The sequence below is a fragment of the Tiliqua scincoides genome, chromosome 8, assembly GCF_035046505.1.
Source record: "Tiliqua scincoides isolate rTilSci1 chromosome 8, rTilSci1.hap2, whole genome shotgun sequence".
NCBI lineage: Eukaryota > Metazoa > Chordata > Lepidosauria > Squamata > Scincidae > Tiliqua > Tiliqua scincoides.
The window spans coordinates 54,345,738-54,372,261 of NC_089828.1; the positions used below are offsets into that span (position 1 = coordinate 54,345,738).

General features: G+C 46.4%; 1 protein-coding gene and 2 pseudogenes across 2 annotated transcripts in view; 1 reads left to right on the forward strand and 2 right to left on the reverse strand.

The window, feature by feature from the left end:
• The first annotated feature begins 1,170 nt into the window (after window positions 1-1,170).
• The window catches only part of SGSM2 (small G protein signaling modulator 2), a 69,538-nt gene continuing 44,184 nt past the window's right edge, over window positions 1,171-26,524 (forward strand). For both annotated transcript variants that reach the window (XM_066635732.1, XM_066635733.1), the window contains exons 1-2: window positions 1,171-1,273; window positions 24,215-24,377. In XM_066635732.1, coding sequence (XP_066491829.1) covers window positions 1,171-1,273; window positions 24,215-24,377 — 266 coding nt within the window. The remainder of the gene's footprint in view (window positions 1,274-24,214; window positions 24,378-26,524) is intronic.
• Window positions 5,146-5,265, reverse strand: LOC136659824 (5S ribosomal RNA; annotated as a pseudogene).
• On the reverse strand, window positions 10,783-10,899 carry LOC136659795 (5S ribosomal RNA; annotated as a pseudogene).

The window sequence follows — 26,524 nt, forward strand, 5'->3', positions numbered from 1 at the left end:
CACAGCGGAACAACACTCACTTAGTTCTTCCAATGTCCTTCCCTGCTTGGGGCCTTCCGCTTGGTTTCAACATGAATCCTCACCAACACCGAGATTGATGGCTGGGTTCCCTTGGAGAAAAACAGCCCCTGGCTGGGCCCTTCCTCTCCGAAACCGTACGCCATCTGTAGGATCGAATCTCTCCTGATCACAGATCCTTGGATATCCTCAGACCCACGGTTTTTTGGGAGGAAATAGCATGCTTTCCCAAGAGCTTTCAAGAGCTCAGAAAAGCACAGCCATTGTTGCCTCTGCCCCCCCTCCCCTCAATTCCATCCTGAGTGCCTGAAAGGTCATTGCAAACAGCTTTGGGTAAACAAATCTGCTGGGGGTATGTGGATAATTTTTGTCTGAAAAGCACAGGATTATGGCACTGCTGCCACTTTAATTGTTTGTCTTATTTCTTGATATGGTGTCATCGATGTAAATAGTGCTTTACAGAGAATAGGAACACAGGTCCCTGCCCCAACGGGCTTACAGTGCAGCCTACCAGCAGTTCTCTAGGGCACATTTAGCACTGGGACCCACTTTTTAGAATGAGAATCTGTCAGAACCCACCAGAAGTGATGTCATGACTGGAAGTGACATCATCAAGCAGGAAAATTTTTAACACTCCTAGGCTGCAATCCTACCCACACTTACCCAGCAGTAAGTCCCATTGACTATCGTTGTTAAAAGAATATACATTGTAGCTTGTGAAAAGTACAGGTCTGTAACATTTTGCCAAATGCAGTCACATCCTATGGGAGCATCAAGTCTAGTATATTAAAAATAAAATATTGAGATGAGTGGGGCTGAAATGGGCTTGCAAACCACCTGGTGGGCCCCAACCCACAGTTTGAGAAACGCTGCTCTAGGGCCCTGGGCAGAGGTCTGTCCCATCCTTGCTCCTGGACATGGCTAGACATATTGAACCTGGGATCTTCTTGACTTCCTTCTCTAGTACAACTTGGCTCGCTTGCTCGAGTCACCAGGAGTATGGGTCATCTGTAATAGTAAAAACCCCAAGGACCACGCTATTTTCTCCCTGCCCCCCTCACCAACAGCACAGGAGGAATAACTAAAGGAACCTCATATTCTCCCCACCCCTACATTTTGATGATTGTAGAGTGTTAAAAAGTCCATCAACAAATGTTGTGGTTTCTTTTTGTCTTGCAGGTGAAACAAATAATGGAAGAGGCTGTTACCAGGAAGTTTGTGCACGAAGACAGCAGTCACGTTATTGCACTATGTGGTAAGTGGTAATCGTCCAGATTCCAACGGGTGCAAACAGGATTTTCCTATCTGTCCCACCTTCCCTTGACAGGTCATCACATTCTTGTAGTTCAGATATATATTTTTTTCCTTACTGGAGGCTGCAAGAGCTGGATATCCAACAGAGAACTGGGTATTCAGAATATGTTCTGCAAATAGCTGCATCTGTATGCCTGGTTCAGAGATTAGCATTCGGCTAACCAGATGTTTGGGGAGCCAATGTGGCCGAAATAAGGTTTGGATGCTAGTTCCTGGAAAGAAACCCTCTCTGAACCTTTTCCTTTGGTGCAAGCCTGCCTGTGACCTTCGTGTCTCTGAGGAGGTCCTCCTTTGTGTTCTCTCACTGTCAGAGTTGTAGTGGGTGTCAACGAGAGACAGGGCCTCTCTCGTTGTGGCACTCAAATTGCAGAATAGTGGCATGCATGGCTAGGACTGGTCCAAGACCTTGAGGCACCTGAGGTGGTGTGCCAAATGTGACTCCCCTTTACTTGGTGAGCTCCCACTTCCTGGACTGGAAAAGGAAGAGTAGGACTCAGCAGAAGAGGAAGTGTGGAGGGTCTCCAACATTCTAGTCTACCACATTGCCAGCAGTGGCCAGGCCATTCCTCCTGGTAAGGGATGGGGGCAGGAACAGGCTTTGAGAAAGGCCAGAAGTGGGTCTTCAGGGACCCTTAGTCAGCAGAGGTGCCGAGATTGACCAGATGGAGGACTGGCCAAGGACTGCTACCACCGATGATGAAGGTTTAGTGATCAACCTTGTTAGGTGGGCCCTTAGACGAGCATAGACCTTTGGCTAGTGGCTAACCTCTGGTGCCTTTTTGGGGGGAGGAACGGGAACGGAAACTGAGAGTGGCTTATGACGAATGTAGTCCATTCCTGTGGTTTCCAAATTGCTAGATTTCTTGCTTGGTGGTGGAGCTCATGTCTTCGCCCACACGCAAGAAGCTCCCAGGTTCGGTATCTAAAGCAGCCATTTCCAACCTTTCTTGTCTTATGGCACAGTGACAAGACACTAAAATGGTCAAGGCACACCATCTGTTTTTGGACCACTGACAAGGCACACCGCACTGACAGCAGGAGCTCACATCCCCCAGTGGCCCTACTAACAAATGATCCTCCCCCAAGCTCCCTGCGGCACACCTGCAGACCATCCACGGCACACTGTGGTTGAAAATGGCTGCTCCAGAGCCTCCAGCTGAAAGGCGCTGAGAAAGACTTCCCTCTGCTTGAGCCCCCCTGGAAAGTCCAATGGGTCAGACTAGGCCAGAGAAACCAATATTCTGACTTATTGGGCAGCTTCATATACTGGTGGTACTCCTTCCTCCAGTACATTCCTCCCCTGTTGGGTGCTTGAGCCAATCATTTTGGTGGACTCCTGGTCATTGCCCGCTATTCAGAGATAGTGCTTTTTGGCAGATTAATCCATCTAAGAAAGTAAAGATCCCCCACTAGACTTCTTTACTGGCTGGCTTGCTAGTTGCAGAGTTATTGCCTTGACTGTAACAGTTTTACTGATGGGAGTTCTGTTGCTGATGCCTGAACTGTTGGCTCTAGTCCAGTGAAAGTGATCGCTGCAATGCAGGTGAGGCTTACTGAAGGATCCAGATTCCCCACCCTCCACCCCAAAGAATAAGCTTGCTGCCTTGGTTGGGGAGTGAGCAAAGCTTGCAAGGTGTCCCCTTGAGGTAGGATGGTTGTGAAGCAAGGCTGGGTTGAGAAAGAGGCTAGACATTCTGGGTGGCTTCATGCAGGGAGTTTGAATGAAGGAGAGAGATGGAGCAGGTGAGGAAGACGAGCCAGTAGGCACTGGGGCAATGACATTACCCTCGAATGAATCCGCTCTTTCTCCCTTGCTACCCCTTTTCCCTGGAACTGCCTCCTGCATGATGCCATCTTGCTCTTCTCCAACTCTACTGCCCTGTTGTGTCTCCCACACCCTGGGGAGTCATCTCGGTGGGGTAAGTCCACATCACGGAGGCTTGTGTAGGACATCCCTTCCCATTAAGGTTGCTTCTAGCAAGGCAAAATGAGTGCCGGAAGGCAAAATGGACTAGATGGGCCTTTGGCCTGATCCAGCAGGGCTCTTCTTAAGGAAGTTGCTACTGCTTGTGGATATATATTGAGCCTCTCATGAAGGAAGGTACAGGTCGTACCCCAGTATCTGTGGAGGTTCCGTTCCCAGAACCCTTGTGGATACAGAAAACCATGGGTAGTGAAACCTGTGGATCAGGCACACCAGACCCTCCACAGCTCTAGTTGTGTCTGGAGGGTGTTCTGAGGCCTGTGGCCTAACTCTCTTCTGTCCTCTGTCTTTCGCCTCTTATCCTCTGTTCTATCCTCTTCCTCTTGGCCCCATCTGGGATAAGGACCACAACCTGCTGCAAGGTTCATGAGGAAGGGCAGGCTGGGCGCCGGAAGCCACACTCCCTATGGTGCCAAAAGTTCTCTTCTCCCTCCAACAACTTTGCCCTTTTCCTTGCTACCCCTTAGGCCTGCTCATAATGACATCAGCTTCCTCACAAGGAAGCTGCTTGAATCTGCCTACAAGGTGGTTATGCCATACCCCCGTACTAGAACCAGCTGGGCAAAACCGATTGCCATTTTTGGATACAGCACCCCAAAGATATCCTAAATGTGTTCAAACATCCTTGGCAATTTAAAAAAAAAAAGTGAGTTTTTTTTTGTAGGCCCTTGTTATTATTGTAGGATATTTATACACTATATTTCAAAAACAGCAAGAATTCACAAAGCCATTAATATAGTCAAAAGAACGTGAAGTTAATTCACTGTCCCAAAAGCATCCCCCCCCAACTCACAGTAGAGACATCAGGGACAGTCGCTGGGAGGGATGCTGTGCTGGGATGAATAGAATTCTGTTCTAAGCAGAAGAGAGACACCACTTTAAAAGATGCCTCTTTATCCAGTTAGCAAGAGTAGCCTACCCTAAGCTTCTATTTAAATCGACTGTGACTAAGCCTCAGTTAAATATACATTGAATAATAGCATATTCCGACTCCACTTTGGTCAGCTTCCTCTGTTGTGTCTCTTGTGCCTCTTTTGCAAATCCCTTTGGGGCAGGGGTTGGACTGTCTTCTCATAAGAACATAAGAACAGCCCCACTGGATCAGGCCATAGGCCCATCTAGTCCAGCTTCCTGTATCTCACAGCGGCCCACCAAATGCCCCAGGGAGTACACCAGACAACAAGAAGACCTCATCCTGGTGCCCTCCCTTGCATCTGGCATTCTGACATAACCCATTTCTAAAATTAGGAGGTTGTGCATACACATCATGGCTTGTACCCCATAATGGATTTTTCCTCCAGAAAATGGATTTTTCCTCCAGAAAATCCTCCGATGAAAACCCTCAGTCCTCCGATGAAAACCCACTCTGAGAACTTTTTTTTTTAAAAGCAGTGTGTAAATATTCTAAATAAAGAAGTATTGATATACAAACCCAGTGGGTGTTCTTTAACACTTTTATTAAAAAGTGGTTTTAAGTTTAAATCATTCTTGTGATAGAATTTTTTTTTTTAAGAGCGCTCCTTGATTTTCATTCTTTCTCGGTGGTTGTAAGTGGCTTTGACAATCTCAGATTAAAAGACGGGTAGAAATAAGTTACCTTGTCTTAATTCCGATTACAAAATTTGGGTCACTGCTGAGATACAGTGGATGTTCTATCCACTATCTCCTGTATGTGCTTTCTACACCTGAATGATGCTTGGTTGACTGGTTGGCAACCTTCAGTCTGGAAAGACTATGGTATAAGCCTACAGCACCCGGTATTCCCAGGCGGTCTCCCATCCAAGTACTAACCAAGCCTGACCCTGCTTAGCTTCTGAGATCATGGTATAAGCCTACAGCACCCAGTATTCCCAGGCGGTCTCCCATCCAAGTACTAACCAGGCCTGACCCTGCTTAGCTTCTGAGATCAGATGAGATCAGGCATGTGCAGGGTAACAGTTGCTGCTTACAAGTTTAAAATTCAAGAAGTCATAGTTTTGCAGACGGCAGAGAGCAGACATTGGAGCTAGGAGATTTGGGTGTAGGGTAAACTTTGATCATGTATTGTAGTTGGCCTTGTGTGTATTCTGTCACAGCCCTGCATGATAGATTATTATTGTGTCCATTTCACAGATCAGGAAAATGGACACAATGTTAATCTAGCATGCAGGGCTGTTGTGAGATAGATGTAAAAGCAATCTGGAGGGGAGAATGAATCTCTTCTTAGATTAAAGGCCCTGTATATAATGGGAAGTGTTGCGTGGCATAGCGTGGACTGTTGTCACTTGGGAATGCAGGTGAAAGCACCACATGTTTTAATGTTCACCCATTGTTCCTCAGGCATTTGGTGGGCCGCTGTGAGATACAGGAAGCTGGACTAGATGGACCTTTGGCCTGATCCAGCGGGGCTCTTCTTATGTTCTTATGGGGGACAGAACCCCTTGCCTACAGAAAAATAGAATGTCAAGGAGAAAGCTAGTCTAGAAATAAAGTTCTAGACCAAGGGTGTCCAAAGTTTTTGACAGGAGGGCCACATCATCTCTCTGACACTGTGTTGGGGGGGGGGGGGAAGAATTAATTTACATTTAAAATTTGAATAAATTTACATAAGTTTACATAAATGTATATATTAAAGATGAACTTATATGAATGAATGAAGGTCTTGCAATAGCTCAAGGCCTATAAAAGGCCTTGCACAAAGCAAGGCCGGCCTTTCCTTTGCTGCCGCTACTGCATCACAGACGTGAAACTGCAAGCAGTGGAGGGAGCCCTCATCCCACAGCTCATGAAGAGGTCAAACAGTCGCTCTCACGCTGAGAGCAGTTGCGTCAGGCCAGTGTGGGCTCCAGCAAATCTCCGGAGGGCCAGAGGCTCTTTGAAGACTGGGGGCTCCCTGAGGACCACATTGGGAGTCCTTGAGGGCCGCAGGTAGCCCCAGGGCTGGGGTTTGGGCACCCCTGTTCTAGACCAAGCAGCTTATGGGACTGCACGGTGGCCGCAGAAGGTCCCAATTCCTGGCAGTATCTCCCGGTAGAACTGGGAAATATCCTTGGCGAGCTGTTGCCCACCAGAGTAAACATTACAGGCCCAGAGGAATCAATTGAGTATAAAGCCAATATTTGTTCCTGATTTGCTAGCTTTCTGTCTGCCTGGAATTCCTTTGTATGTGTGGCAACAATCAAACGTGAGTTCCCTCTTCTCCTCCACCTGCAGCTTGAAACAGTTTCCTCCTGGATCCTGCTGATTGCATATCTTAAAAATGCATATGGTTGCAGTTCTACTGTCCTGAGTTTCTTCTTTCTCTATTGCCCAGAATCACAAGTGTGAGAAATTCTGCACACGTTTTTCATGTTTGTTTTTCTGTTGTGCTCTGCAATCGGCAGTTCAAGAAAAACTGTGAATGAGCCCTTCCCCCCCCCCAACATCTTATATTGTGGCATTCTCATTTAGACCCTTTCTATGATTGTGTTCCATTGAACTTGGTGCAAGGAGGGTGGTTTTAACTCTTCGTCAGCCAACGCGCTGTGGCTAAGCGGCCTTAATTAGCTTTGGAAGCTGTTCCAGCCTGCTGCCTCAGATGCAATGGGAGTCTGTAATTAATGTTTTAAATGCTGGAGGTGAGGTTGGGTGTTGTGATAGCAGCTTGGCTTAATTGAAATGGGGAATAATAGCAGTTCCCACAGCTTAGCCTGAATGGTATTTTCCATGACCTTGACTGTTTGAGATAGCTGGCTCAGTTGTGAAGCTTGTTTCCTTTCTATTTTAGCAAGCAGCCCCACTCCAAGGGCGAGTCATTTGCTGCGGGCTACAGTGGCATAGCTAGAGGGGGGTGCAAAGCTCTAAATTTTGCAGGGAGCCTCACTGCAGCATGCAGGCAGTTCCTCCCCCTCCCCTTCGGAGACATTCCAGATGGGGGAGCAAAACAGAGGCTATCTCTTGGGACTTGCACAACAGCCCTGTGAGGTTGCAGCCCAAGCAGGGCTGGCCCTTGGCAGCTGCAGGGCAAGATAGTGAGAAGAGGCTGTGCAGGATTATATCAAGAACTTGAATTTGATAAGGTGGTACCATTACTGGATTGGATCCACGCCCTCTCTTGCCCAGGCTTTGAAAGGTTGTGACAACCCCCCCCCCATGAAGCCTTTGACCCCATTGGGGTCCTGACCCACAGGTTGAAGAACACAGGTGTAGTGGTTTGGGAGTTGGAGAAGTGGAAGGTTCAGGTTCAAATCCCCCTTCCCCACTCAGCCATGACGCTTCTTGGGTGACCTTTGGCCAGTCACGCTTTCTCAGCCTCACCTACCTCACAGGGTTGTTGTGAGGACAAAGGAGGGGAAGAACTATGTACACCACCCTGAGCATCTTGGAGGAAGGGCAGTGTAGAAATAAAAAATAAAATAAGAGCCACCAATCTCCAAGAAATGCAACAGGGAGACCACCAACATTCAGGGGAGGTTTGCTGTGCTGGGATGAATAAGGGCAGTTGTTCTCTTCCTGCTGGGCCTAAGAGAGTCATTATTCTTTAAAAAGGACTCTTTGCCCAGTTAGCAGATGTACAGTTATCCTTGTGCTTATTTTTAAAACCATTCCAGGATTGTAATCTCTGCTCATGTCCCCTTTGAAAAAAAAATTAGAGTACAAAATGTCCCTGATTTGTCTTTTTCATGGCAAACAGAGTCAACACTGGCTTTCCTCTTAGTCAGGTATTAGTCACATCCTTCCAAAGATTCTCTCTCCAACTGATATCAAATTAGCCAAGCCTGTGCTAAATGACCAAATAGGAGAGCAGAAGCAGTCAGTGGAATGGCTGAGAAACCCCTTAGGCCTTAGTTTTAAGAGAGAGAGAGAGAAGCTTCCGTTCTAGCACCATGGAAAGCTCCAGGAGGCTGTTTCTCAACGCTCGTAAATGCTATTCGGTCTGCGTGGTTCTTCCTGATATCAGGCAGTCGTGTCAAACACAGAAGCCGGTTTGGAGAAGTTTGTCAGAGAACCAGGAGCAGGGGTGCCCAAACTCCGTCCCTGGGGCCACTTGCGGCCCTCGAGGACTCCCCATCTGGCCCGCTGGGAGCCCCCAGTCTCCAATGAGCTCTGGCCTTCTGGAGACTTGCTGGAGCCCACTCTGGACTGATGCTACTGCTCTCAGTGTGACGGCTAACTGTTTGACCTCCCGTGTGAGCTGTGGGATGAAGGCTCCCTCCACTGCTTGCTGTTTCACGTCTGTGATGCAGTAGCGGCAGCAAAGGAAAGGCCAGCCTTGCTCTGTGCAAGGCCTTTGTGCAAGACCTTCATTCATTCATATAAGTTCCATCTCTAATATATTCATTTATGTAAATTTATTCACATTTGAAACATCAATTAATTTTTTTCCCCAGCCCCCAACACAGTGTCAGGGAGATGATGTGGCCCTCCTGCCAAAAAGTTTGGACTCCCCTGATTTAGATTATTGACACTTTGGTAATATCCCTGCTGTCTGTGAGGCAGAAACCCTTCATAACTGTCGGTCCATTTAGTGCTATTAATAGTCATTGATGGGGTAATATAATGGGGCTGCATTATTTATCACTGACAGGAGTCAGGAAGCTGCATCAGGAGCTCAGGATTTCAGAGACCGCACTCGGTACCTGGATGTGTGTTAGATTAAGCGGCTGTGTGTCAGTGTTCCTTATCTGGTGTAAACTCGGGAACTGATCTGCCCCAGCAAGGCATTGCTTGAGGGTGTGTGGGCTTGGATTCAATGAACCAGGGGCAAAAGGAAAAAATGTACCAGCTCTGCCGTGTGTCCTGTCACACTGGCCGTAGCAGGAGACTTCTCACAGTACAGTACCACAAAATAATAGGGGTTGCATTACAGTATAAGCAGGGGTGATTTTTTTTGTTTTGTTAAAAACACAAAATGTTGCTTTTTTGGTGTTAAAATATCTGAATAACAACACAAAGCACCACATTTTGGGGTTTAAGGTATTTTCCAGAAGAGTGGCATCACTAGGGTTTATGTTACCTGGTGCAGGAGGCCAGTGTATCACCCCCACGATCTACTTCCTCCCATGCAGTGGGTGGGGCAGCGCACCAGGCAATGGGTATGATGACGCACCATTGCCCCATCACTGCTGGCTTTTTAGCTATAACTTTAGATAGAATAGAGATTTTTTTTTTTTTGCCCATTACTCAGTGCAGCTCGCATCCCCCAGCAATACCACTGTCCCAGAAATTAAAATAGATTATTTTTCCAGTTTGAAACGATACTGTGGTTGCATCTGCTGACACTATATCACCTACCTAGTACATTTTTAAGCCATTTCTGCAACAGTGACCTAACGTGTACACCTGTAGGCTGGGCAAAGATGGGTTAAAGTGATCATAATTGTAATGTATTAAAATGCACCCTTGGAATAAAAACATATAACACTACAACTTGCTATTTGAATCAAGAAATTTTGGGGACACTATCACCAACAAACCACACCCCTAAGTATAAGAAACACAGGCCTCTTTACTGTTACAAGAACAAGCCTCTGGCTTGCTTTCCCCTCAACTCTCCTCCTACGTCAGTGTTATTCTGGGGGAAAAATGGTGGCTCCTGTTGAGAACTGCCATGTTTTTTCTTCCGAATGCGTCCTGGAGTGACGCTATGAGACAATCCCACATTCTTTTCCTGCTTCCATTCTTCTGTTAATTACCTTTATATAGACTGTAAGCCTCTCGGGGCAGGGAACTGTTCTCTTAATCTGTGTATAGTGCTATCAATGCCATATGTTGATGGTATGAAAATACTTGTAGCCGTAGGTTCCATTCCCCTCCATAGTCAGTCTGACTGACATATATAAAAGTCAGTGAATGTACATTCAAGCCTATACTCTTCATTACATGGGAATTAAAAGGGAGATTAACTTGTTAATCTATTTATACTGGCCCTTTTTGTCAGCATGCTGTGCTTTGTGACATATCTGGAGGCTTTGAATTGCTGCTATAATTGCTCCATGTTGCTGACATTCAGGTTTGTAAACCTGCACTTGAAAATTCCTTTTCAAAACAGGAGATCAGTCTTAACAGTACAAAAAAAAAGTCTATTTTCTGCCTGAGTGCAAAACCCCATTAGCAAAAATTAAACCGATTTTAATTTTCAAAAGCAGAAGCCTTGTCATGGCGAACTGAAGAGTCCACGCTCTTTATTGGAGGGCTTATCCCAAAATTGGTTTTAGCCATTTTAAAAATCTTATCCTTGGAATCATAGCTAATAGCATACCTAGGACACCTGAGGAATTATCAGGCTGCAGACAGACACAGGTTTTGGAACGGCAAACATGGATCAGTGGAGTGTGTGAGGTGTGTAGGCAACACTATGGAAGGACTATAGAACTCTGTTAAAGCTCTCCATTTAGGAAAGAAGACATGGAGTGTTTCTTAGCTCGGTTGTCAGTGCTCCGTGGTGAAAATTTTTGGAGCCTTTAAACACTGGTTGGCAACCTTCAGTCTCGAAAGACTATGGTATAAGCCTACAGCACCCGGTATTCCCAGGCGGTCTCCCATCCAAGTACTAACCAGGCCTGACTCTGCTTAGCTTCCGAGATCAGACAAGATCGGGCATCTGCAGGGCAACAGTTGCAGCTCATGCATCACCAGCTAACCATCAGTGCATGTTAGTGAAAGCAATCACATTTACACAATGGCATCCCCTTTGCACAGGACAAACGGGCTTCCTTAGTTTGATTTCTGTTGTATGTTTCGCCAGCGGCGTCACGAGGGTTTGCCTCACCCAGTGCGGGAGGCCAGAGTGTCACCGCTATGATGGACATCCTCCCATGCAGTGGGCAGGGCAATGCCCCAGGTGGTGGGCATGGTGATACACCATTGCCCCTTCCCACTGGTTTTTTGGCTATAACTTCTGATAGAGTAGTGATTTTTCAATGCAGTTTGTTTCATTGCGTTCTGCATGAAATCACGCATCAATTGATATATAACATGATGGTATTATTTGAAAATACCATGATTTTAAACATTTGGCCAGTAGTGGTGTCACCCCCCCGCCTGTCACCCCATGCAACCTGCACCCCCTGTACCTCCCTAGTGACACCACTATGTTTCACAATGTCCTGCAAAGCATATCTGGAAACCATTCTGTCTCCCCCCTCGTTTGCCACCCCCGTTTGTTGCCATGGTAGCGACTCTTGGCTTTCCTGATGTTTTAAATACCTTTTGCCACCTGAGGACGTGTGGAGGTTTTGCTGCTGTGTTCTTTCACTGGAAGATCTGGTTATTGGTTAATTATCTTTTGTATGTCAACAAGTCATTTTCCTAGCTGGCTAATGACCGATCGTGGTGCTAAGTGTAATGAGACAATTAGTGGCATCTTCCCTTTGCCCCGCCTCTTCGCACTGGTCTAAAAGGAGCTTTGGGTTGTCTTTTTGCTCATTAAAAATGCAGTTTATTGGTTGCATTTCAACCAGACTCGGGAGGGAGGAAGCAAATGTAATTCGCCGCTTTGTAATTTGCTGCATTTGCCGCAAATGTAATTTGCCACAGTGGTGGGGCCGCTGTGAGATACAGGAAGCTGGACTAGATGGGCCTATGGCCTGATCCAGTGGGGCTGTTCTTATGTTCTTAAACTACAATTCCCAGGAAGCCTTGCAGGTCTCTTGTTATCTGGTGTGCTCCCTGGGGCATTTGGTGGACCGCTGTGAGATGCAGGAAGCTGGACTAGATGGGCCTATGGCCTGATCCAGTGGGGCTGTTCTTATGTTCTTAAGTACAATTCCCAGGAAGCCTTGCAGGTCTCTTGTTATCTGGTGTGCTCCCTGGGGCATTTGGTGGGCCGCTGTGAGATATAGGAAGCTGGACTAGATGGGCCTATGGCCTGATCCAGGGGGGCTGTTCTTATGTTCTTGGTGGTGGTTGGTAACCTTCAGTCTCGAAAGAGTATGGTATAAGCCTACAGCACCCGGTATTCCCAGGCGGTCTCCCATCCAAGTACTGACCAGGCCTGACTCTGCTTAGCTTTCTTAATTTTCCATGGCCAGTCACTTCTTTTCTTGGTTGCTGCATATAAAACAGTTGTGCATAGTCAGGGCTGGCCCACCCATGAGGCCAACTGAAATAGTTGCCTCAGGCACCATATTGGTGTTGTGGGTGCAGGGAAGTGCCCATCTCTGTCTGCCTAATTGTTTTCACTGCTGCTCTTCCTGGATTGGAAAAAGAGGTGAGCAGAGAGGAAGAGAAATGTGGGAGGATGACATGAGTGCTGAGCTAGAACAATGATTTGACATGCTGCCTTGGGCATCAGGAGGTCTTGGTGCACAGTCCATTTGAATCACATGGGGCTCAGTAGACAACGGGCGCCTGTTGTATCTCTTGGACTGCATATGCGTAGAGTGAGATTTTGGGACAAGTCTAGAAACCATGAAGGATAGCAATCCTGACTGCTAGAAGGTCACTGGGGCTCAGTGACAGGCCAAATGTTTTGCGTGCGCCGATCTCAGCCTATCTCCAGGTAGGGCTGGGAAAGAACCCTGATACCTGGAATTGGTGTGGACGACACTGAGTTAATTGAACCAGTGATCTGACTCGATAGACTGCAGTTGCATACATTCATAAACTTTCCTTAGCATGGAGGTATGGTGAGGAAGGAAAGCTATACCTGTTGAATTTTTGACAGCTGTTTAAAAACCAGGAGGAACCAGTAGTAGATTTTTTTTTTTCAAAAAAACAACAACTGTGAGCTCAGTTACAATCCTAAAGACACATTACGGGGCTTGGCATATGCTCTGTTCCTTGGTTCTAAGCATTTGCTGTTTTGCACCTGGCCCCAGTTGGTGGGCCTTGGATTTCTTGTAAACCTTCCCTGAGACCCTAAAAGCCTGAATCAGACCCTAAAAACCTGAATTCCGCCCACCCCGATCTATGTCATATTATGTTTATATGAACTCTTTTGAGATTTATAGCATTTTCCAACTATTTTTCCCCTCCCGTTCTTCTGTTCTATTTTTTAGATTATATGCCCTTCAAGGCAGAGACCTTTTCTGTTATTCTTTCGGTTGCACCATGTATGTAGATGATGCATTATAAAAAATAATCTACAAATTTGCTTGCGTTTTCTCCTTGATCCATGTTCCAAATTTTTTTTTTCCTGGTGCAAACTTTGGTTTCCTTATGAAAGTTCTTTTAAAAACTATTATTTTTTTAAAATGCATGTGGTACTCTCAGCTCTGACAGACGTGTTTTTGTTTTAGTGATTTGAGGAATGGCTTGTGGGGAGGAATCTGTAGACTGCAGGGTTCAATGATGGCAGATCAAAAGCCGTCGATTAGGAGCGTGTATATGGGCTTGTATACGATCTTGTATATGGGCTGTAATCATAAAACAGTCAAGTGATTACAAAGCTGTAAAACACACAGCTTTAAAAAAAAAAACTGCGAAGATAAATATCGCATAAATAATTCAGCCGTGTGGAGCTGAAAGCTTCGTAAAAGAAAAACAGATTTAGGAGATCTCCGAGGACTGAGTGACATCTCTTCAAAAGCTGAACGATGGTTTGTTTTTAAAATGCCAAGCCAAATGGCTTTCCTGTGTTTTGAGTGTAGCCCTTAGCAGTAATATTCATATATTACTTGTACTAGAAAAAGGGAAAGTGTGAAATAATGCATTCCAGGCAGAGGGTCCTGCTATAACATCCCCATTTAGCCTATTGCAGAGGCCCATATCAGAGAGAGAATCGTGCTTGCGCTCAGGAGGCAGAGAAAAGCCATCAAGGAGATGGTGAAGCTTTTATCACGCTTCCTCTCTGACCCAGAGCCTCACTGAGTTTGGATGGAGCAAAGGTGCAACTAGGGCGGAGCTTGAGGGGCGCCTGCTCTGGGCGCTATGCCAAGGGGGTTGGATGGCTGAAGTGGTGCCTCTACAGTTTGCATCACCTGGTGCAGGAAGCCAGGGTGTCACCCCCATGATGGGCCTCCTGCCATACAATGGACGGGGCAACACCCCAGACGGTGGGCATGATGATGCACCCTCGTCCCACCCCCGCTGGTGTTTTGGCTTTAACCTTTGATAGAACAGAGATATTTTGACGCGGTTTGTTTCATTGCATCCTGCATGAAATTACGCTTTGATTGATATATAACATGATGGTATTATTCAAAAATACCAAGATTTTAAAAATTTTGGCCAGTAGTGGTGTCAACCTCGTGTGCGTGTGTCACCTGGTGTGGCCCACACCGCCATGGTGACGCCACTGCATGACTGTCCACAGGCTCTGCCCTAGTTATGGTGCTGGCAGCTTTGTGCTCCCAGTTTCTTCTCCTGTGGAGGCTCCCCTTAAAGGGGCCAATTTGTGACTTAAAGGGGAGCGTCCAGAGGAGCAGGAACAGGAGGTGTGAAACTGCTGCTGCCACTAACACCTCTGGAGTGCAAGGCAATAACTTCTGGTTTCTCCCTGGAGGAGGTGCTGGCGGTTTTGCATCTCCCATTTCTTCTCCCATAGAGAAGGGGCAATGACATCATGATGGGGCATGACATCATGAGGAGCTTCCCCAGGAGAAGGTACAGGGAGTGTGAAGCCTCTGCAGTGAGTGCGCCTCCTCTGGGGAGAACCTGGAAGTGACATCACATGACACAGTGTCACATGTCGTCATTATGTCATTGCTCCGGGAGCTGGGCAGTGCATTGTGCTTCTGGGTAAGAGTTGCAGCTGAAGACCAGTAACCTGGTGATGCTCAGGGAGAACCTGGTTGTTTCAGCAACAAGGAGACTTATCAGTGTATGTTCTGTCGGTGTATATGTGAACCACTGGCATCCACAACTCCCATGCCCTTCAGCCACTGCCATTTTGGTGGCATGCTTCTCCTGAACATGGCTCAGCACTACACGGATGGCAGGGGAGAAGGGGAATATTCCTCCATAATAACCAGTTATCTGGTTATTAACCACAGCGATAGCATGTGTTTAACAAATAAACAATCAGCCATGATTCGGATGAAATAGTGATGCTTTCACCCTGATAATAGCAGCCATGTGGCCTCTGTGTGTGTTTGCACTATTACATAAGAGTTCTGTGAAGAGTTAGTTGTATCTGCTGGTCTACTTAGGCTGTTTTCCCAGACTTCTGCAGAAGGGGAGAGAAAATTGTGCTGGAAACATAATTAGATTTTGCTGTCTTACAAATGCAATTAGAGACCTCTGCCTGAAACTTATGATCTGGGTTTTTTTTATTCAGCTTAGCTGGGGTCAGAAAAGCCAAACATACTTGTTGCATGGCCCTTTGGTGTTCCAAAGCGAAGAATGAATCTTTCTCTCCTCCCCCTCCTTGAAAATTATGAGGGCTTGCATTATGAACATGCTGCCTTTTTTTTGGTCTGGGGGCTTGGGGCATATAGGCCACCTTACCCTTGCAAAGTGAATAATTACTATTGATTTTATTTTGAGATGAAGTTGCAGAGCGGCTGCTGGGTTTGTGCCAGTGGCATTGCTCGGGGGGGGGTGTTTGCAGGCTGCACCGGGTGATATGCACAAGGGGCTGACACCATTACTGACCAAAATTTTTAAGATCTTGGTATTTTTGAATGATACCATCATGTTATATATCATTTGATGCATATTTTCATGCAAAATGCAATGAAATAAACTGTGTTGAAATATCTCTATTCTTTCAAAAGTTGTAGTCAAAAAACCAGCAGTGGTGCATCACCATACTCACTGCCTCCCTGATGGAGGAGTTCCATCAGGGGGTGATATGCTGGCCTCCTAAAATGGGTGACAAACTCTAATGACACCGCTGGTTAGTGCTACCATTTTATCCCACACTTTCCCCAAAGAGCTCCAGGGTTACAGGGTTCTCCCCCACCCCCACCAATTATCACAACAACCCTGTGAGGTAGTTTGGGCTGAGAGAGTGACTGACCGCACTCAGGGAGCTTCAGGACGTGAGATTTGAACCTCACTCCTGATCCAGCACTATGAACTCTATGCTCCGCTGTCTGTACACTCGCTTTAGAGCTGGAAAGAGCTCAGTTCAGCTTTCGAGAGCGGCTGGGTTCGGTTTGCGGAGTGGGAGGAAGCCGTGAAATTGGCGACCCTGCGTGCCCTCGGCCATCTTTAAACAGCCTTGGACACAATGATTTCTTCAAGCAATGAGGGAGAGCCTGGCAAAACGGCAAGAGGAGAAGTCCAATTAAGTCTCTTGGCTGAATAATTACTACCTACAGCACAATTCTATAGGAAAGCCCTCAACTGAGTCTGAATTTTATGACTGCGTGTCTCTCTGCTTTTGATGCATTTGCCATTATTTCTGCTGTTACGCAGCATTTTGGCTGATGTACGATTTCATTAGTCTCCTTTCCAATCTCCCTGGGCGTCGTGGCGATTCGAGACATCTTTGGTGAATTTTCCTGCAAATTCGCGCTCCGTAATGCCCAGCGGTTCTCTGTGGCGGGGGTATCGGGACGTACCCTGGTCGGAGGGGGACACGAAAAAGCAGCCGAACCCCCTTTCATTTTGTCCTCCGACGTTGGACCGACGGGATGAAGAAGAAAGATGGGTTTCCATGTAAATTGACTGGGACGAGCCAAATGAATGGGCTGTTTCAATTCCCGCTGAGACATGAAGATTGGTAAAGAAGTTGTAATTCTAAGCAGTTGCTGAGCAGGAAAGTAGAGAGGCTGTAATTCTCTGGACAGGCAGGCAAAGTCAAATGTCACTGAGGCGAGAACCTAAAGAGCAAATGAAGCCAGTGGGCTGTGCAGGCAATGTGTTAGTGATGGAAAGAAGAAGATTCTAGGATTTGAACCCACTGAGGCTGGAATCTGACATGCAGCACAATCCTAACCTGCTCTGGAGCAGGCAGACCTGGAGGCCGGCGTTGCATCCGAGACAGCATTTGGACTGAAAGCGGCTCAGCCTGGGGCAAGGGGAATTGCGTTGGTGCAGGGAGGCCAGCATAAGCCTGTGCGCTGGCCTAACCCGACTTATGTCAGCACAAAAGTGCTTTATGGCACTTTTGCGACAATGAGCTGGCCTTGCGCCAGCCTATCTGCAGCTCAGGATTGCACCCTTAGCGATCCCTCTGGAAGTGTGCTTGCTTGCTCAGGCCATACGCAGCATCGGCCTGTGTGAGCGGTAGGCAGTTAGACCAAAACAGAGCTCTCCTGGATCAGGTCTAAAGTCCCTCCAGTCTGATACTCAGTTTCCCACAGTGACCAACTCGATGCCCCGGGAAGCCCACCACCAGGGTGTGAAGACAACAGCTTCCCCCCTGTTGCTTGTCCCCAGCATCTAATCACAGATATAGTGCTTCAGAATGTGGAGGTTCCATTTCACTGTCACAGCCAGTGGTTGATGGTCGACTTCTCTGTAAGAACTTTGCTGGATCTCAGGCCCAAGGTCCATTTAGGGTAGGATCCTCTTTCTCTAAGGTGGCCAATGGGATGCTTCTGAGAAATCCAGAAACCAAGCAGTTATTTCTCTCCCTTCTTGGCCAATTGGACTAGGCCGAGCAGAAGGGAAAGTGTGGTCCTTGCATGATATGTCGCAGTGCCTGTGTGCAGAGTGGGTGACTAGGGATTCAGTGCTGGGATGCCCTGGAGAGGTCTTGAACATGTCACTCTAAACTTGACACCAGAGATGCTTGCACTCTGCCCCCCATTTTTAAGGTCTTGACAGTTCAGCTGTATGAAGACTACTCCCCACTTTCTATTTTAATGAAAACACAACTGTACTGTTTCGGGCTGCTGTTGGAGTTTTGCATAACTAAAGTCTCTTCTATTAATAATTTTTTTTTTAAAAGCCCTGCACATAGAAAACTAGCTTATCAGGCTGGACTAGAGTGTATCTCCCTGACACACTAGTTTTCCATGTGCAGGGAATTTTAATCTTTCTTTATGGAGGCACATTCCATTCTGTATAAGCTGTCTGCTCAGGCACAAGCTTACTTCCTAGACCGAGGTGTTTTGTATTTAAAGATAAAAACAGCCTTGGTCATTGTAACAAAACCTCTTCCTCCTTGGCCTCTTTCCATTCCCTTCCTTCTGGCATGATGTCTGCCTGGGTCCTGCACGCTTTACAACCTCTTAAAAATGCCACTGGATTTTAGTCATCTAGCTGGGTGTCAGCACCATAAAACGAGGAAAATGGCAACTGCCCTCCAGTTTCTTTGGAAGGCAGTAATTTGGCTCACAAATCAATGGCCTGGACAATATAGGAGATGGAGGAGTGTGACAAATGGGTGCTTTTCAGCACAAATTGTGACATTTCTCAACGCCCCAGTGCACTAAGAAAGTGATCAGCCTTTAACCGCCCTGCTGGTCTGACTTGGGGTATGACATCCTCATAAGTTCAAGTTTGGTTTGCACCATTGTGAGGTGAAGGGGACTGCTACTCACTTTGCTGAACTCCCAAGGCTGTGTTCACATGTGACTGATCATAAATGCAAAATGCTTCCGTTGTGGCTGGCTGTCGGTAGGACAAGTGCTTCCGCAGTGCCCAGGGCTATGGGGAGCGAGCTTCAGTGGGGCAGGCATCAGGGACGAGAGCTCCTGTTTGCCAGCTGCAACGCTTCTGAACAATTAAAAGCCTCGTCTGCTTTGCATTTTACTAAATTGCGTTCATTAATATTTGATCCCCTCTTAAAAAAAACAAACTTACAGCAAGCGGTTCCTTAGCAACCGAGGCTCTTCTCGTATCTTCTACGCTCCAGAGGAGTGGATGATTTGGAGTTGCTCGTGTTGGTGCCGAGTGTGAATTCTGCTGGAAAGGAAGACCTGGGCGCTGTTGCAGGCAGCTTGGTTAATGAGCTCTATTTCTCCTGCCCCTTTAGAGTCTGTGGCAACTTGGACCGATGGCTTTCCTTCTGGTATTGTCCTAATTTGATTCAAGAGGAGCCCTGTAAGAGCAGACCAAAGGTCCATGGAGTCCAGTTGCTTGGTTGCTTATTTATTCATTTCATTTCAGAGATTCCTATCCTGCCTTTCTCTCATTAACATGAAACTCAAGGTGGTCACTGGCATGTCTTTATCCCCTGCTTGTTTGCTTCCTGGAGGGAACAGACCTCTCGAGGTATTGTTGCCCCAGCGTTTGGAACTCTTGAGGTAGACTGCCTCTGGTGATGGAGGCTTTATTCCCGACTATGATGATGAGATAGATAACAGCGCAATCCTGTCCCCCACCTCAACTGTCGTGGCCATCTCAGAGTGTCGCAAAAGCACGTTTGCGACAACTCATGAGCTGGCTGGCCCAGCACAAAGGCTGGCGTTGTACCTGAGAGCAGCGCTGGCCAGCACAGATACGTGGCACAGGGGCATGTGGAGGGTGGCAGGGAGGGGTCATTTTATGGCGGAGCAGGCCTCTGCCGTATCCTAACCCCTCTCCTGTCATTTGCTCCAGCTATATAGCAGGGGCAGATCTGAGCAGCTCTATAGGGGTGGTTGGAGCTTTACCCGGGGTAAAGGGAAATATATCCCCTTACCCCGAGGAGATCTCCATCCACCTCCTAATCTGCGCTGGATACAGTGCAAGCACAGGTTAGAATTGGGCTGCCCCATGGATAAGTCTCTGGTGGTTCAGATCAATGGTCCAGTGAGTCCAACATCCTCTTTCCAACAGTAGTCCAGCAGATCTCTCTGGGAAGCCGCTAAGCAGAGCATAAAAGTTATAGCCCTCTCTGCTGTTGCTCCCTAGAACCTGATATTCAGAGATATACTGCCACTGAACATGGAGGTTCCATTTAGAAAGCAGGGAATGCCAGTAGCCATTCATGAACCTGTCATTCTCTATGAATTTGTGTATTTTCCTTTAAAAGTCAGGGAAGTCATCCTCTTTCTGACCTGTTGTTAAGAGAGATTCATTTGGTGGGTCCTAAGGACAGGATCTTTTTGGTGGTGAATTGTCCTACTCTACTGCTCTGTGCTATGTCTAACTTCGTAGTTCTTGATTCTGCAATTTTAAAAATTTGGCTGTTTATATCCTGAATAATGGGAGGATGTGAGATGTTGTATAGGTACGTGACTGAATGCAGGGGGTACAGAGGTGTAACTCACTGCCTTGGCACATCACATGACATTGTAGTGTCACTTCTGGGTTCTACCTGGAGGACGGGGTGCTGGCGGCTTCACACCCCCTGTTCCTTCTTCTGTGGAAGCTCCCCTTTGAAGGGGTGCCTCCTTCAAGGGGGGTGGACCTCCACAGGAGAAGGAATGGAGGTGTGAAACCACCAGGGCCTCTGCTGTAACCAGGGCCCTTGGTGTAGTGCCCGGGGTAGTTACCCCTCTTGCTCCACCCTCGTTATGCCTCTGAGGGGGCAGCATCCTTAGAATTTAGGAGAGCTTAGCTAATCTATCTTGAACTGTGTTGCCCTTGAAGACAGCAGCTAGCTATGCTGTGGGTCTGTGTTGGGAGTCCCTGATCAATCTTCCTGTGGATGAATTCCAGACTCTCTCTTCTCCCTTGGAGGAAGTAAGACTTCTGTTTTGTTAGCGGGCTGTTCAGTCTGCTATCCTGTATATCCTGTTAATGTAATCGCAACAATCTTGCATCCTGTATAATCATATTTTGCTATTTTCTTTCCATTTCCTACCTTTTCTGCAGGGAAAGGGCTTGAAGCCCTACTCCTGTCTGCAGCTTCCTCTGGGGCTTAGAACAGGTTTTTTTTTTTTTAAAAAAAATTTATTTATTTATTACAGATACGGGACAAGGATATAGGATAAACTTAGGTATGGGGTTACACAGATTAGACAACACAACAGGATATTTGGCCATTGGGTCACAAAATGCATTTTAAAACAAAGTTTAAACATCAAAATAAAACTAAATATAAACTTATCCATATAAATCATCACCGCATGTGACATTAAAATGCTTAACTTAATCTACTCAATCTATAATATTTATTCAATACTATCTATCCAATCATAAAACGGCTACCAATATCTTCTTGCTTTATCTAAATTTTTATCTTTCATTCTTTCCGTTAATACATCCATTTCTGCAATTTCATAAATCTTATCTATTAATTTTTCTGTATTAATCTCCCTCTGCCTCCTTCCTCCACTGTGACATCAGTGAGCGACAAACTACATGTGTGCGCCACTTAACAACTGTTCGCTTAATGATGGACTGCATATATGTCGATGGTCAAAGCACAATAAAGTTACTCTTAATAAGGCAATCGCATCTCCCACAGCCTGCAGCAGAGGGTCTGGTTACAGAGAGGCTCTTAATGCAAAGAAGAGATAATCTGTCTCCAGTAGCCTGTGCTGCTAGCTAGTGTCTGGCAGGGGGTGTCTGTTTACACAACAATGGCAATAAATTGGACTGAATGTTCACTTAATGACCTAATCACATAACGACAAGGATTGGAGAATGTATCCCTGTCATTAAGTGGTGCACACCTGCATATGGTATTTTAAGCAGGCAGTTGGACAATGCCTAGTGTGACTGTAAAGACCTGGTAATTTTAGCTGTGTGTGTGTGTGTGTGTGTGTGTGATATATAATTTTTTTTTAAGCTTCTAAAAGCCAGTTTCCTTCCCTGGTGATTTCTAGCAGTAAATGATCTAGCTGAACACAGCCTTTTCTGTTTAGACCGGTCTGGAAAAGACGCAATCCATTGTATTTTATTTTATAATTTTCCTTTTGGGGGGAGCAGAGGAGTGTGCATCCCACAGAGCTGCCCTCTCAAGCTCTCATACCCTCTGCCACAGCTCTTTCGTTTTGCATTTTTTAATTTAATCACCCATCAACTGGGATTGATTGTGGATGGAAAAAAAAATGATGTGGGTGTTAAGTGCTGGCTTTGCTATGCACTTCAGTTTGGTTCATCGCTACAGAATTGGAGACGTGGGCAACTTCTGAATTGGCAAGGAAAAAAGATCATAAACAGAGGGCGAAAATTCAGCCCTCGTTCTCTTTTAAAATGTATTTATATTTAACGTGCTTCAGCAACAACACAAAGTCGCAAACATTTCTCATTTCCAGTGGGAGCACAGTAGGAAGGCTTTCAGAATTCTCAACATCTGAATGTTTGCCTGCATTTTGGAGTTTTGGAATTCCAAGTCTTGTTTCCAAACTGGAACCAGTCCATTATGAATTCTTTGTTCTATTTCTGAATTTTGGACTTAGCGCTGTGCCACAGTTTCCCTTTCCCATTCGTTTGTGTACATTACTGATGCATGCATGCACATTGATAAAACACTGTAGAAAAGCAAACTGGTTAGAAATGAATGGGTGATGGCATCAAGATTCTTTTTGTGCTCTGTTTTACCATCTGTACTTGTATGAATGGATGAAATTGTAAAATACCAATGTTGATCTGACTGTATGTGCAGATTCATAATTGTGTGATGTTTTACCAGTGTGCAGAAGCAAGGCCAGCTCCAGGTTTGAGGGGGCCTTTGGCCGAGTACGAACACGATCCCACTAAAGCAGTGTTTCTCAACGTTTGTCCTACACTGTACCACTTTACATGGCTCACCTATTGGTCTATCTCCTCAACATGCTTTGACCTCAAATTATTTTTTCACTCTCACTAATCCACAGTTGGAAAGAGCCTTTTTGTTAGCCCGTTTTAACATATTCCCTTCCGCAGTACATTATGGTCGTTTTTTGCGTATCCCTCGAGACAACTGTCTCTGTTTATTTTGTAAGGAAGTTCCAGACACCCTGTCTCTTATATTATTTTTCTGTCCTTATCATTCTTCTCTACAAAAATTATATTTAGCCACCTGGTTTTCCCATTATCCTCCTTCATGTGAATTTTCTCTTTCAAGGTTTATGGAAGATGCTATTGGATCCATGACATTTGCTGTTGCCAGATACTTGGCTCTTGTCCTATCAAAAACTCCTGCTTTTAGACAAGTTAATTTGTCTTTGCAAAATGTGTGATCTGTTTTATTTTTCTTATTTGCTTTGGGTATTTCTAGAACGCTCTACAGTTGATCTTAAGCCGTGATTCCTTAATCATAGTATTGGTTGGCTGAATCACATACTCTTTGTGGATTGATCTCTCCTTGATGTGTGTCGCTTGTGCTGCATGCTTTTTGGTGTCATTGTTTTGTAGAATTTGTTACAGATGTATTTATGCCATTAAAGGTTTACTACTACTACTACATGGCCCACCTATTTGAAGTACCACCAGAAGTGTGTGTGTGTGTGTGTGTGTGTGTATACCAGAAGTAACTGGTGATGACATCATCGCCAGTTACTTCTGGGTTGGGAAGCCAGATGCAATGTGACCGACAACAGTAAAGAGGCTCGGGGTGGATGGGAGGGCTTTCTTTGAGCACAAAAAAGTCTACTTTGGAGCTCTGCCTGCTGAACCAAGCCTCCTACTGCTGTTTGTTGCATCATGTTCCTGGTCTTGCTATGGGACAGCAGGTGCCAGGAGTCCTACATGTACCAACAGCCCCCCACCTCAAGTACCACTGGTGGTACCTGTACCACTGGTTGAGAAACACTGCCCTAAAGGGACTTGCTTTGGCACTGGGTAATCTGCCTTGTTCACGGGTGCTGTAGATGTTGATGGGAGCAGAAGTCTTCTTCATGGCTGTTGGCCGCCATTTTGTCTTTCCCACAATTGTCCGAATGTAGCGTCACTGCAGGGATTTGTGATAAAAATGGTGCCCCCCTCCACCAGCAGCTGCCATTTTGTTTCCCATATATTGGGGGAATTGTGAGGAAAACAAAATGGTGGCTGGGCCCAGTCGTCCTTAAACTGGATTTCAGAAGCAGAACAGTGGTTGGGTGAACCAACAGAACATTCATTCATCCCTAACCTAAAACTGTGTTTTTCAAACTTGTAGTGCAAGTTTCAAACTTATAGTGTAAGTAACTTATCCTGCAGCTGTGCAAAGGAAAGCAATGGTTGACGTTTAGCAAAGAGCAGAACTGGAGAAGGAGTTGTATCTAGTCATGTCACCGGACCCTCTTTTTCCCCTCCCCATCTTTTAAGGAGTGGTGGAAGCGTGCCTTCTGCACATGCTCAAGCGAAGGGCGGCCGGCTTCCTGCGGACCGACAAGATTGCTGCCCTGTTCACCAAGGTTGGCAAGACGTATGATGTGGCAAGTGACATCTGCCGGAAGGTGCAAGACTTGCTGCAGCAGGTTGAAGGCAGGTGAGGTCAAGGTCCATGACCCTTGAGGTGCATCAGTGGGACCCCCTGAGTTAGAGGCTCAGCCTTGAAAGTTCCAACTTAATCTGGTCTTACTTCCAGGCCCCTGTTTATCCCTGCCTCCATTCCCCTTCCCTTCCTCTGTTGTTTTCTTTGTGTCAGTGTCTAGACTGTAAGCCCCTTGGGGCAGGGCCATGCCCTCTCATTTCTTATAAAGCATCTAGATGGTGCTAAATAAATAAAGCCATTATGATAATGGAGATAAATTTGAATGAGCAGAATTTAGAAAGCGTTCTTAGCTACTATGGAGAAATTCTGGGATGGCACAATTGCCCCCACAATGCAGATGTGTTTGTTACAAGGTTCCAGAGTGAGACAGGGGATTGCTGTAACCCTTGAGGGGTTTCCCTATTAGTTTGGAGCTCCTTCTTCTTCGGCATAGGGGCCAGACTTTGGGTTTGTCAATAGGAAGAACACATGCATGTTCTATATACATGCACAAACCTCCTAATTAGACCATAGAGCTAAGAAAAAGAGATGGGCAATGCAAAGAGAGATGCAGTCCCAGATTTAGAATGATGCTCAGAGGAAGCTTCTGTCTCTGGTCTGCTTACAATGTAAGCCTTACAGAAATAGAATTAAGAACTTGAATTATTTTTTAGGACCACTGTGGCCAGGGTGGACATATCTTTTCGGGGTGATGGGCCAGGTGATTTTGGATGGTGGGCCAGATCCGGCCTTCAGGTCCTAGGTTGTCTGTCCCTGCCCTAGAATTTTGCAGTCTTGGGCAATTGACTGTTAGTCTGAACTGACTCAGACCCCAAACAAATTTTCTCCATTCACTTTTTTCCCCTCTGCATCCCAAGGAAGCCACAAAAGTGCAAAGATTCATTTTTTTTCCTTCCCTCTTCAGGTCATCTTCCCTCTTCAGGTCACCTTTAAGAAATCAGCAGAAAGTAGGCAGCAAGTCCAGCTATCAGACAGCACTTCTATCTCTGTTCAGGTTACCAGCTTATGTTGAATGAGAAATAGTTGTACTAGACCAGGGGTGTCCAAACATTTTGGCAGGAGGGCCACATCATCTCTCTGATACTGTGTCGGGGGCCAGAAAAAAAAGAAGTAATTTACCATTTAAGATTTGAATAAATTTACATAAATGAATATATTAGAGATGGAACTTATATGAATGAATGACGGTCTTGCAGTAGCTCAAGGCCTATAAAAAGCCTTGCACAAAGCAAGGCCAGCCTTTCCTTCGCTGCCACTGCTGCATCACAGATGTGAAACAGCAAGTAGTGGAGGGTGCCCTCGTCCCACAGCTCAGGTGAGAGGTCGAACAGTCATCCTCTTGTTGAGAACAGTTGCATCGGGCCAGCACGGGCTCCAGCAAGTCTCTGGAGGGCCAGAGGCTCATTGGAGACTAGGGGTTCCCTGAGGGCCTGATTGGGAGCCTCCGAGGGCCGCAAGTGGCCCCTGGGCTGGGGTTTGGGCACTCCTGTGCTAGACGAACAAAGGTTTGCTGTTCTTTCCCCCTGCCATCTGTCAAACTTGGGGAGGGAGCCAAAGAGGGAGGATTGAAGGATTCCTCTCTTTCCCTCCCATCTCTCTAGTTCAACTTCTTGACCCATTTCAGTTCACCCTTCCTGTCCCTCCCCCCACGGTGCTTTGTCACCCCCTCACTCCGTGGTGCTCCATCCTTACCCCTCCCCTCTGCTCTCCCACCACATCTAGAAGGGGAATGTAGCAGTGAGTGGGTAGCACTGACTGGCCAGCACCCAGTGCCCTCAACACTCTGCTACCTGAGGCCACTTCTTTTCTCTGCGAGGCTGGCCAGGGGTCAAAGAGCCTTCGCCGAAAGAGCGTGGGGGGGGGGAGATCATGGGAAAGACTCTTGGCTTGAAAGCGCAGGTATTTCACAATGTATCCCTTTTGTCCATCCAGCTCCCTGCACAAGAGCTAGAGTAAGTAACCCATGCAGAATGAGGAATGTTGCGGGTTGCCACCCCCCTCTGTAGATGCAGCTTTTTTACCACTCAAATTAATCTTGGCAACAGGAAGGACTAGTAACTTTAATCTAAATTATTCCCAGGAGGCTCCAAGAGCATGGTATTCCAAGACCCTTTTGACGTGGGGGAGGCTGCTAAGAAAAG